At 55.1% G+C, this 12,406-nt stretch overlaps 3 protein-coding genes across 3 annotated transcripts; 2 read left to right on the top strand and 1 right to left on the bottom strand.

Annotated features, from left to right (window-relative positions):
• Positions 1-102: 102 nt before the first annotated feature.
• Positions 103-3,339, top strand: INS49_006925 (uncharacterized protein; the record flags this gene model as incomplete). The annotated part of the gene is made up of 3 exons (XM_043167692.1): positions 103-114; positions 240-1,773; positions 1,835-3,339. The coding sequence occupies 3 exons, from the start codon at positions 103-105 to the stop codon at positions 3,337-3,339; spliced, it is 3,051 nt and encodes a 1,016-aa protein (XP_043028836.1).
• A 1,822-nt stretch (positions 3,340-5,161) lies between these two features.
• Positions 5,162-6,886, top strand: INS49_006926 (uncharacterized protein; the record flags this gene model as incomplete). Its single annotated transcript, XM_043167693.1, has 1 exon — positions 5,162-6,886. The coding sequence occupies one exon, from the start codon at positions 5,162-5,164 to the stop codon at positions 6,884-6,886; it is 1,725 nt and encodes a 574-aa protein (XP_043028837.1).
• Positions 6,887-7,883: 997 nt separating this feature from the next.
• On the bottom strand, positions 7,884-9,559 carry INS49_006927 (uncharacterized protein; the record flags this gene model as incomplete). The annotated part of the gene is made up of 4 exons (XM_043167694.1): positions 7,884-8,188; positions 8,256-8,327; positions 8,381-9,442; positions 9,502-9,559. 4 exons carry the CDS (start codon positions 9,557-9,559, stop codon positions 7,884-7,886), a joined length of 1,497 nt encoding a protein of 498 aa, XP_043028838.1.
• Between the last annotated feature and the right edge of the window lie 2,847 nt (positions 9,560-12,406).

The raw sequence follows: 12,406 nt of genomic DNA on the forward strand, positions 1-12,406 counted from the left end.
TACACGATCCGCACGTCATAGCAGCCCTCGTGTCGACCATTTACATTTCCGAGTTCGACGTCCCTTCCCCTGGCGAACCTCCTCTGAGGAGCTTGCGTCAGTATGGAGAGCCAGGTACGGCAGATTTCTCTCTCGTTCCCGGCCGACGTCTCCTCCCCAGTCACCATGTGCTCGTGCTCGTGCCTCGTTTCCCTACCGCTTGGAGCTCTGGAACTGATTGTGAGACCACGCTGGTACAGATCGAGAATGCTATCGAGATAGCATGGAACCCGCAGTCCGATCAGGCTCTCAAGCAACAGGCCTTCTCCTTCCTCGCCAACCTGAGGTCCGACAGGCAAGGATGGCAGGCCTGCGTTTCTCTGTTCGTCCGCGATCCTCAGCCGACTGAGGTCATCCGCGTCGTCTGCCTCGAGGTCATTAACAACGCCATCATAATCGAGTCCGACCCGGGCCAGCTGGCGGCACTAAAGGATACCTTCCTCGACTACGTCAAGCGGAGCTACTCCACCAACCCGGACCAGCTCGACTCGCCCACCCTCCAGAACAAGCTGACACAGACCTTGACGTTCCTGTTTGTTCGGCTGTACAAGCAAGGATGGGAGACCTTTATGGACGATTTCTTGTCCATGACGAGTCTGCCCGGGAGCGACAGGAGGGACAACCCGGCCGGGTGCGTGCTGTACCTGCGTATCCTGCTTGCCGTCCATGACGAGATAGCAGACCAGCTGCTCTCCCGCCAGCCGGACGAGGCCAACCGGAATGTTGACCTGAAGGACCTTGTGAGGGAAAGGGACATGCAGAAGGTTGTTCGCTCTTGGCAGGAGATCCTGGCGCAGTACCAGGACCAGAATGACAAGATCATCGAGATGACCCTCAAGGTCCTGGGGAAGTGGGTGCAGTGGATTGATATCACGCTGGTCATCCAGCAGGACATGATCAACCTTCTGCTGCCTCTCATCGGCCGGACCAAAGGCGACACGGACAAGGTCCGGGATGCTGCTGTCGACGCCTACACAGAAATCACCTCCAAGAAGATGAAGCCCGCTGACAAGATGGAACTGATTGGTTTCCTCGGCCTCCAGCAGATTGTCGCGGAGCTCGTCAACAGCCCACCGTTGAATCAGTACAGGGGCACGCCCAAATACGATACTGACTTGGCCGAGGCTGTGGCGAAGCTCGTCAACGTGGTCATGACGGACGTGGTCAAGGTGCTTGAATCGTTCAGTGAGGATTCCGCTCCCAAAGCCGAGCAGCACTTGCATGATTTCCTTCCCCTGCTCCTTCGGTTCTTCTCAGACGAGTTTGACGAGGTCTGCTCCTCCGTTATCCCCTCCCTGACCGATGTCCTCACCTTCTTCCGCAAGATCAGCCCTCTGCCGCCTCGGTACTCGGAATTGCTTCCAAACATTCTGAATGCTATTATCATGAAGATGAGGTACGACGAGACTGCGTCTTGGGGCCACGAGGATGAGCAAACGGATGAGGCAGAATTCCAAGAACTTAGAAAACGGCTGCAAAACCTACAAAAGAGCGTGGCTGCTGTCGACCAGAATCTCTACATGGAGATCCTGAGCAACCTCGTTGCGAACACGTTCCAGACGCTTGATCAGCAGGGCTCCCAGATGGACTGGAGAGACTTGGACCTGGCCTTGCATGAGATGTACCTGTTTGGTGAGCTTGCTCTGCCAAATTCGGGGCTCGTTGGGAAGTCTCAGCCCAACAGTGCTGCCGCGGAGAGGCTCCTGGTGATCATGTCGAAGATGGTAGAATCAGGTAAGCCACGAGCACAATCTCCTTTGATTTGTGTTACATTCGTACTGACAAGAACCTGCAGATATCTCCAACTTTCCACACCCTGCGATCCTTTTGCAGTACATGGAGATCTGCGTTCGATATGCTGTCTTCTTCGAGAACCGCCAGGAGTACATACCACGAGTACTGGAAAACTTCGTCCGGCTGGTCCACCATGACCACCTTCGAGTTCGCATGAGATCGTGGTACTTATTCTACCGCCTGGTCAAGCAGCTGCGTGCCCAAGTGTCAGGCATGACTGAAACAGTCATCCAGTCTATCAGCGATTTGCTGTCGATCAAGGCCGAAGTGCCTGGCGATGAAGCCGATGACGACATGTCCTCCGACGAGTCTGACCACTCGGCGGATGCCGCTTTCACCAACCAGTGCTACTTGTTCGAAGCCATAGGATGCATCTCATCAACCAACAGCACCCCAGTCGAACAGCAAGTACTGTACGCTCGAACAATCATGGAGCCCCTGTTTGCGGATATGCAACAGAACTTGCCAAGAGCAAAGTCTGGTGACACGCAGGCGATTCTTCAAGTCCATCACATTATAACAGCCCTGGGGATATTAGCCCATGGGTTTGCTGACTCGTCGGCGGGCGGTAACGTGAACAAGCAGCCGCCACCACCCAAGGAGATCTCTGAGGTTTTCTCTCGTGTGGCAGAGGCCATTCTTGTGGCGCTCAAGGAATTGAACACTAACCGTGAAATCCGGACAGCCTGTCGCTCGGCTTTCTCTCGCCTCCTTGGCGCGCTTGGAGCGACCGTGCTGCCTCAGCTGCCGCAGTGGATCGAGGGCTTGCTTTCTCAGAGCTCATCGCACGACGAGATGGCCATGTTCCTGCGCCTGCTGGAGCAGATCGTTTTCAACTTCAAGGGTGAAATCTACGACATCCTCAACATGCTGCTGACACCATTATTGCAACGCATCTTCGAGGGCCTGTCGCAGCCAGCCAGCGGTACTGATGACGAGATCCAACTCGGCGAGCTGAAAAGGGAATATCTTCACTTCATCCAAATCATCCTTCAGCACGACCTGGGAGGAGTGCTCGTGAGCGAGACGAACCAGGGATATTTCGAGTCCCTCATCTCTTCCATCATGACGCTTGCCAGAACGGTCTCTCACAACAACATGTCAACTAGCAGACTGGCTTTTGGCCTCATGATAAAGATGACGTCTGTCTGGGGTGGCCCGGACGTCGCTAGTATTTCAAACAACCCGTCACCGCCCACAGGCTCCCCAGCACCCCTTATCCCGGGCTTCGACGGTTTTGTCATTGAACGCTTCCACCCCATCTGCTGGGAGGTTCTGAGGGACCCACAGTTTAATCCGTCGGACGCACAGACCCGACAGGTCATGAATGAGATCGTCCAGCTGGAGCAAACCATCTACGCCAAGACAGGCGACACCTTCATCAGGCACCTGCAGTCAAGCCTGTTCCCGAGCCTGGGAATTGACGGGAACGAGTTCTTGCAGTGTCTGTCGACGGACAAGAAAGCTTTCCTAAACTATCTGACGAGGCTGAGTGGGAGCAAGTAGGAAATCCCTTGTGCCGTCGAGGGGAAGAAGTCGATTCCTTCCGCCGAGTTTGTGATTTCACATCCCTGCCAGTGGCCTTGACTTACGCGGGCGACCGCGTAGCTGTTCCCAGCTAGCCTCACTCTGAGGGTCGGAATTTTGGTGGACCCAGCGACATACATAATTAGTTTGGAGACAAGATCAAGCAGGCGCTCTAGACAAGTGTGCAGCATGCGCCAGGACAGAGCTACATGTTGGATGCTATGGGGTTGAGAGGAAGAGAGCATCGGCCATACGGAACAGACGAATTTGTTTGTTTGGATGAATAGATAGAGAAAAAAGATATCCCCCCCCCCCCCAAATCCGATTTGCATAAAGATATGAACGCTATCCGCTACATACATGAAGAGGTGGTGGTGGATATCACTAAATACGTGTGAGACGGCTCCCTACGCCGCTGCGAAATGCTGAGTTTGCAAAAAGGTCAGAATTGTCTAGAAAGCCTGGACAACACAGTGCAGTCTTATAAAACTGTACCGTCACGACGTCTTTGCCCAATAGCGAAGTGTCTCGATGAGTAGTGACTAGGTGATGTGTGTACCTTAGGGTACGTATTTGAGCACTGGATTAGTTAGCTTAGTTCCCTTGCCGCATAGCCACACTGTTCGGCTTTGGCTCAAAGTGTATTCAAAACTAGTCAATACGAGAAAGTTGTTGACTGCCCTGTTGTGTCTACAGATATTTCGACGGCTTGAGGATCAGCGCGAAGTAAAGCACGTGCATACAAATACAGTCAGGATCATGTATAGCAATTCGTTGAAGAGTGATTGCATGCGAGATATTGCATTTGACTAGGCACACAAGCGAAAACTAAACGGCCTGATGCACCTACATATCTACCAAAGTCTAGACAACTCGTAGCTCTTTTCAGGCCTGTTTCCCTAAAACATAAAGTGCCTGCATAATTCGAAAGGACTTTTCTGATGTGCTGCCGGCTGCTCAGGCAGTCATCGAGGTGCCGCTACTTACTTTAGTCTCTTAGTTGGATGTCTAACACAGACTAGGTGAGCACCTGCTCACGTAGGTAGTCTTAGTCTGCCCACAAACAGTGTTGGAGAGTCCCAGACTTCCAAGGCCAGTCGAAACAGGTTCTGGGGAGAAAGGCCATCCCACTTCACAACCTGCAAGCCACACGGCTGGTGCCCGGCACCCAAAAGATTTCGAGCAAGAGTCGACGACCTAGTCGTTTAGTGCTAGCAGCCGGCTCGGTCCTGACATGAAACCAGACTCTCATATTCAAGGAAACAGGACCCAGACAACAGATTACCGTGCTCGTGCAGAAAGTTGGACAAAATGGGATGTCTTTAGAGCGGGCGTGAAGATCACGCCAGCTACATCTTCATATTTTCCATTTTCGAAGACCCAACACGCCTACCACGCACACCCACCTCTCTCACACACTCACACACAAACCCTCACACTCGCTCACATCTTTTCGTTCGACCAGACTCATAGCATAGCATCGCGAGGCTTGCTATTCGAATTTCAAACAAACAGGATAATCAGATCTGCATCTTCGCTCTCTGATCTATCGCCAGACGAAGCCAAGGATACCCACCAGTCCACCTGACGGCACATCTGCCCTCTCAAGGCGCGAAGAAATCAAAGAAATCGACACAAAGTCAAGAACTGGGTCATATACTACCAAAGACCCCGAACACAACCCATCACTCGTTAGCTTCGCGCTCAAGTCACATCTCAGAGCTCGTCACCCACCATCAGGAGCAGACAGCAATTCTGTGACCCTACAAAGCCACCTCGACTCTTTTCTTCACCAGCCAAGATGGAGAGCCAGAATCCCCCACCTCAGACGCATGACGGATACATGGAGATCAGCCAAGCTCCATCAATCTCCGCCCTGCTGGCCAACCCCTCTATCGACCACTTTGGAGTCCCAATCCCAGTCGAGTATCCCGAGCTCTGGATCACAAAAGCCAGCGCTAACAGGAAAACGTTCGGAAGGCTTTCCGAAGACGATATCGATGCCATCCACCGCGTGATTGCTCCCGCCGCCGTGGAGTGGGAGATGAAATACGGTACCATCTATACTCGCTCCCCGGGGCCCATCGACGACAGACATTGGGGGCTTCAGGGCGCCAAAGTAGTGCCCGTTAGGCTCAACCTACCTGCAGGTGCAAGCATCGGCTCGTTCGCGGGCGACAAGGCTCTGAGGAACCACGACTTCACGGCCCTGTCTCAAACGGGGCTGCCAGGCGGGGACCGGCCCCAGGATCTCATCCGGTGGAGGCTCTACGACTCCCGCTGGCGCCGAAAGATATCCTATCCCTCGGAATATATCGTCTGGGAGGACCCCGACAGCGGGAAACTGTACGCCCAGATTCCGAGGCCCCTCGAGGGTATGAGCCGCACGGGCTGCGACCACTGCCGGATCCACGACCCGGATCACGCCGGGGAGTTCGTCGAGTACTTTGATGACCGGCGCCACGTCGGCGAGTTCCGCACGATGAGCTCGGGGGACACGGCCGTCACTCCGTTCAACCTCTGCAGGTTCCACTGGTGGTACGTCTGGTCCGGAGAGCTGTTGCGGCAGAGCCAGATCCACGCGCTGGAGTTGTTCGTCAGCGGCGACCTTCTGGAGAGGTGGGGGATATCTCACATGCGAGATTTCCTCCTCTTTATGGGATCACACTTTTCAACCGCTTATGAGTTGCGTGCCGATGACTTAGCGGGGAGAAGACCCCCAGGGCCGGGCCCGGCGCGAGGCGCTTGGTTGAATACGATCGGACGCGCGGATCTGGAAGAATTGGAGAACTCTAACTTGCCGAACGCCCAAGGAGCAACGGCGCCTAACACACACGCGGATCAGTCGGTGCCTGGTGGTCAACCAGCCAGCGCCACAACGGCCGATGGACCAGATGGTACCAAGGCCAGCGATCAGAGCACCGTGGAGCCCGCATCTCCAGGCCTGATAGATGCCTACGTCAGAAGCCTCAAATTTTATCTGCTTAAGTTGGGGTTCGAGAAAGCAGCCTCCGACCTGGGCAAACTTAGAAGTCCAAGACAGGTGAGCAGACAGGCGGTATTTGGCCTTCCCATGCGCGCTTCTCGTCGCCGCGGCGTATCCTTGCCGAAAGCTACATCGTTTCTCGACGGGTTTCCCGCCCTGATCTTGGCTCAAGAAAACAACGGACTCGCAATTCGTCGTGCCAACGGAGACTCACAGCCCATGAACGAATCAGGTGCATCGTCGAGTGCCGCAAACTCGATGCCCGCTCCAGAGTCCGCTGGCACTGACACTGACACGGTTGGGCCAGCAGAGCGGCCACGCACGAACGGGCAGTCGACGCCGGCACCGAACTACACTTCGCCAGCTGGTGCCGGTGTCAACGGTGTGACGGCCTCTCAAGCCAACGGTCTCGCTCCATCAAGAACCGTGGCAGCGGTTCCTCACCCGCAGACTAAGGGTACGCCGGCGTCGAGAAACGATGGATTTCTGCGCTCGCCGCCGATAGGACCGCGAGCTTGGCTGAAGAATCAAGCAAAATAGGCGAGGGAAGGGCGCAACTCTGCTCATGATTCGGAACGTTCGCGTAGAGTCGCCCTCCCACTTCGACCCAAGAGAAAGGCATGAGCAGCGGTGCCAGCAGAGTTCGCAATAGATTGGTTTGCGAGTTGAGGACACCATTCGCTGCGTCGTTTGCATAGGTGGTCTCGAGCTGGAATGGGTGGAATGGCTCGATCGGACGGCACGGGCAGGGCCCGCGAAGAGAACAGGCCGTGACGCCGGGGGTATGTAGGGTGTCTCTGAGATTGGGGATATTTTCTTCTTTTTCTTTGTTGAAGGCGGAGCCTCAGAAACGAAATAAGTTGTCATGCGGAAGCAAAGAGTCCCGAGACGGATGCATAAGCGAAGGGCAGTGCTGGGTTCGGAGGTTGTCAGCAAGGGGACAGGGCGCGATCAGGAGAAAGCTCCTGCATGGAAACGCGAAGACATGCATATTTGATGGATGTTTGTTTTTGGTAATGCGAGGTGTTCGTGTAACAGGTCAACTCGACTATTTTGAATTTGGTAAAGAGAGTTGGGACGGGACATGCAGGCGTAAGATAGATTCGGATCTGGAGATTTCGATACCACTGGCGAGTATGGCCATTGGAACGAGAGATGATAGTCTGAACGCGATAGCAGAATGAGAGGGAGCGTTCAGTACAAAGACCCTCATCGGTCAAAGACTTTGATGTTTGCCCCTTCTGTGTCCCCATCGTAGGCACGTAGATTGAGGTCGAGTTGAAGACTTGTGCGTTGAACCTTCGTATTTGGTGGACTATAGTCCTGTGAGGAACCCAGCGAGAACGCGTTGATCCGATCATGAGATAAAAGTGTATATTGCCAGTCTCAAGCTACTGGGACCGGAGGCGTCTTCTCTGACATGCTACCATCAGTTCCGTGGCTGGTAGCAGGGTGCCACTCGCAGAAGGGTAACTGCAACACTGGCTTCAGAGACCCTTGATCAACCGACACAATACGGGAATGCCTCGTTTTTCATCTAATCAACGAGAATTTTGGACTCGAGAGCGGTATAGTTGGACAAGAATGACTCGAACAACTTGATGCCATGCTCAACGTCGTATGTACCGCCAGTTTCACGGATCGAGTGCATCGAAAGCTGCGGGTTTCCGAGGTCAAGGGTGCGCACACCCATCTTCGCAGAAAGCATTGGTCCGATGGTGCTGCCACATGAGCTGTCATTTCGCACCACAAAGAGCTGGAGAGGCACGCCTGCCTTCTTGGCAACTTCCTGCAAGAGGACAATACCAGGGGAGTTGGTCGCGTAACGTTGGTTCGCGTTGACTGCGCTTGGGTCAGCAAGGTCCACATTCGACACGGGACAGCCGTAGAGACCGAATGGAAAGCTTACTCTTGATGACCGTGCCCTTGTTCATTTCAGGTTGGTGGTTCGACTCGTACTTCTGTTGATAATTTGGGTTCACTGCTGAGTGTGAGCAAGCGTGTTCAGATACTAGGTTGAGAGCCATGACTTACCTGAGTGTGCCATGTCTGCAGAGACGAAGAAAGACGTGGAAAGGGTCTGTTCAAAAGCAGTCGCGATATCGTCTGGGTTGACATGCTCATATGACTTCTCAGAGCCCGACTCGGAAAAGTTGCCTCTGGGCAGGACCGACAAACGCCGAAGCACAGCGGGCAAAAGGTTTGAGTTGGCCCCATGAGCGGAGGTGGAGCCGATTTCTTCGTGATCAAAGCAAGTGATCAAACGGATGGACGACTCGTTGTCCAGAGCACTGTCTGACTTGACCGACTCTATAAGGCCCAATACAGAGCAGTACGTCATTCCGAGGTTGTCGAGTCGCGGAGAGAAGATGAACTCGTCGTTGAGACCGCCGAAGCAGGACTTCTGGGTGTCGTACAGCACTAGTTCGAAGTCTATAACGCCATCTGTCTCAACTCCGGCGTGTTGTGCAATGATCTCCAGAAGATATGGGTGGTGTCTCTGGGTCATCGCTTTCAAGGGCTGAAACTCGCCGTCGCCCTCAGCCTCGGGTGGCTCCTCCTTCTTTGCTTCCTTCTCGCTCACTCCGGTCCGGTTCAGCTCGGCAGCCGCAAGGCCACAGATGGGAAACAACTCGGTTTCTTTATTTGGGTCGAAATTGGCCGACCTATCAAGGTGGATGGCCAGAGTGGGGACGCGGAGGATGGGCTTGTCGACCTTGATGAGCTTCTGTACAAAGTTGCCGGCCGAGTCCTTGACCAGGACGCGTCCTGCAATTGACAGGTCGCGGTCGAACCAGGAATGCCAGATACCTCCACCATAAGTCTCAACGCCGACCTGCAAGAATCCAGCGTTGGTCTTCTTTGAGACGGGCTTGATACGCAAGCATGGCGAGTCAGTGTGAGCGCCAATCATTGCAATGGAGCTCCCGGGAGCCCATTTCTTGCCGATGGCGAAGGCGACAATGGAAGAACCATTGCGGGTGAGATAGTACTTGCCACCGGGCTGCAAGTCCGAGGACCAGTTGTCCCTCTCCTTGATGCCTTTGAAGCCCGCCGCTTCGAAAAGTTTCACGGAAGAGGCGACGGCATGGTAGGCTGATGACGCGTGAGCAAACTGTGGAGCTTGGTGTTGGTTGGTCGGGGTTACGACTTACGAGTTGGGGAGGCGTTCACGAAATCCAGAAAGTCTTGAGCAGGCTTGGGAGGTGCCATTGTGATTGGCGTCGTGGAGATGCACCGACGACAGGATATGAGAAGGCCGCGGCGAGACACGTGCAAGAGTGATACTGCTGATGTGGAGGAACCCAAGACAAAGGTGCTGTTCTTGAGCATGGGCTGAATAGAGTTACGGGGGCGGCAGGCAGCAGATTGGGATGGCAGAAAGCTTCTGAAGGGCAAGAAGAGGATAGATAGTAAGCTCTGTTGCTATGTGGCTCTTCGTCGGTCTGTACCTAGGTAGTCGTGGTTGTGGGCGTTGGAAGTGGCACCTGAGTGACGCTCCTTCTCCTCCGGCACTGGCTCTGGGGTCACCTGGGGCTGGTGTCCCGTCCCTGATTGGCGAGACCGGAAGCGAGCTCGGCGAGTGATCCGGCAACCCAGCCGCCGGTGCTGATCTCACATCCGGGGAATTAGTTAAGCTTGCGTACGTAAAGGTAGGTCCATGATTGATGCATCTCACACTCACTTCCTTGTATGGCAGATATCCGATCCTTCAGCCCTATACCTTGGTGCCGGCGCACCAGAGAATCTGCCGTATCAGCTATATGGCTTTGACGTGCCGCCTAGGCTCTCTCTCGATATCACCTGTCAACGACTGATCGCATGCCAGCCTGCCTTGCCAACACAGCCGGCCAGCCTGTCGTCGCTTGGAGCCTTGCATGATGCGACATCAGGCGGGCCAGGGGCCAGGGGCCGCACGCTCTATGCGCGCAGGCGCGCATAGTCGCCCACGGTGAGCGGGCAGGGTGGGAGGAGGAGGCCAGGCTTCAGTCCTGATTGACCCCGGCTCCGGCGACCTATCAAACGCGGGCCCGTCGGTCTGTGGCACCCTCTGCTCTGGATGGGGGCTGCTGGCTTAGACCAACAGGATCAATCACAGCCGTCCATTGAAGAGCGCCACCGTATGCCAACAGAAAAAAGACTCCCAAGTACGTACATTGCAAGATTACAGGAGCCGGCGAGGTCAGACACGAACACTTGGCTTCAGCCGCTGAAGATTATTTGGATCATCTGGAACCCATGAGCGAGAGCATCGTATACGAACAATAACATCCTTCTTCATGCCCGCTCACTCGCACATACGCACACACTCTCTCCCGGTCTCCACCCAAGTCTACATGCGCCAGCGTCAGATCGATGGAGGCACTCATAAAATCGCTGCTATGCGAACACATTGTAACTCACCATGGTTCTCAATGAGTTCGGGACTTTTCCAATGCCTCACGGCGCCCTGTCGGACACCAGCCGGTAGCGGTAATGCTGCAGCCACCGAGGCTGCTACGGTGCTCACATCCCATTCGACCTGACATGGAGCTTAATCGATGCACTGAGGACAGGAACGGAACATTTGAACAAGAGATGAAGCTCGTTTCGGACTGGTCAGTGGGGCCCCTTGGAAGATTGAGATGGGCTTCCTATGACCGTGCCCACCGCCCACAAACACACAATTATTCCGAGCTGCCTCCTCTCACTACCGCCCTGGGCCCTCCATCTCCAATACATGTGCGGCCATTCACGAACGACTCCTCCGTTCAGCTTCATCCGTATTTCTGTTCGGGAAGGGGTTGCTCTCGCTCCAGGCTTCTTTCGCCTCAGGTGCTTCCTTGGAGCGACGCTGATCACGGCCCTAGCCCGGAAACGGCGGGCTAGTCGGGCTAGTGGGTGGGCTCCTGGGGACGGATCGACGAGTCCCAGCCCTGGGAGAGCCAGGGAGCTGCAAAATGGGTGATGCGACCCCCGGTTCCTGGCACATCGACAAGCAACCCTGCCCCTAGGCTCGACGGTTAATTTTGAGTTGCGACGATCACACATCAACAGGTGTGTCAGATTCTTGCTGGTACGGACGAGGGCTGCCATTGTCCAGGTGCATCCATTTTGACCGCTTTGCTGGCTCGCCTGCTGCACGACATCCTCATCGTCACCTGGCCGAGGCGGAGATGCAGGCGCAGATCTGATTGTTGACAGCGGAGGCCCTCCCGTGTCTGGCGGGCGGGATCCCATGACCCTCGACCCTGTCGGTCCTCGAACATGCAAGACAGCGTTGAGGAACAATGACCTCTACGACCGTAAGATTGAATGATGGGCCGGAGGCACCACCTCCCTTCTGGGCCGACACGAGACGCCTAATTTTGAACACGGCACCATGGCTTCGCTGCGCTACAAGGGGCATAATGCTCCTGGCCACTTCTCCCCAAACCTCACTGGCGATGGTGGTCGAGCCTGGATCTCCCAGGATGGAAGATTCGCTTCCCGGTCACCGGCCCCCACAACTGGCCGCAAGGAAGTCTTGTGAAACAATTGTCGAGTTTAAAAACAACCGCAGCCAGCGGAAGCCGTGCCAACTGGAGGCCCAAGGACCAACAAGTCGACCAAGCGGTCTTGTCTTGTATTTTCCGCGCCCGTGTGTGCTTGTGTGCACGAGCCGGGTGATATTGCAGCTGGATGTACACATGTCAACGGCTTCCAGTCCTTGACTAGCAAGCCGGCACACACCTCCTTGATATGTTCCTGGCTTGTTGACGGCATGGCATCTGCATGGCTGTCCTGCCATCAGTCGACCGGGCTCATCACGTCCACTCTATCAGCTGTTGCGGGCTAGTAGTCGACGCAAGCCTTTTACTCCGTGCACACAGACAGGGAGAGATCGAAGGTAGACTGCCCATAGCATAGGGTGATCTACCGGGCACCACCGCGACAGCTCTGGCCCACGCCGGTGGCAGGCTTGCGTGACGGCCAGTCCAGATCTGGCTAGATCCGTGAGTTGCCAACTCAGATCAGCCATCCGTGGACGCAGCTCCCGGCAAAAAAGGGAAGACGGCCACAGCGACCTGCAGGGCCAGG

The sequence above is a fragment of the Diaporthe citri genome (assembly GCF_014595645.1).
Source record: "Diaporthe citri strain NFHF-8-4 chromosome Unknown scaffold_2, whole genome shotgun sequence".
Taxonomy (NCBI): Eukaryota; Fungi; Ascomycota; class Sordariomycetes; order Diaporthales; family Diaporthaceae; genus Diaporthe; species Diaporthe citri.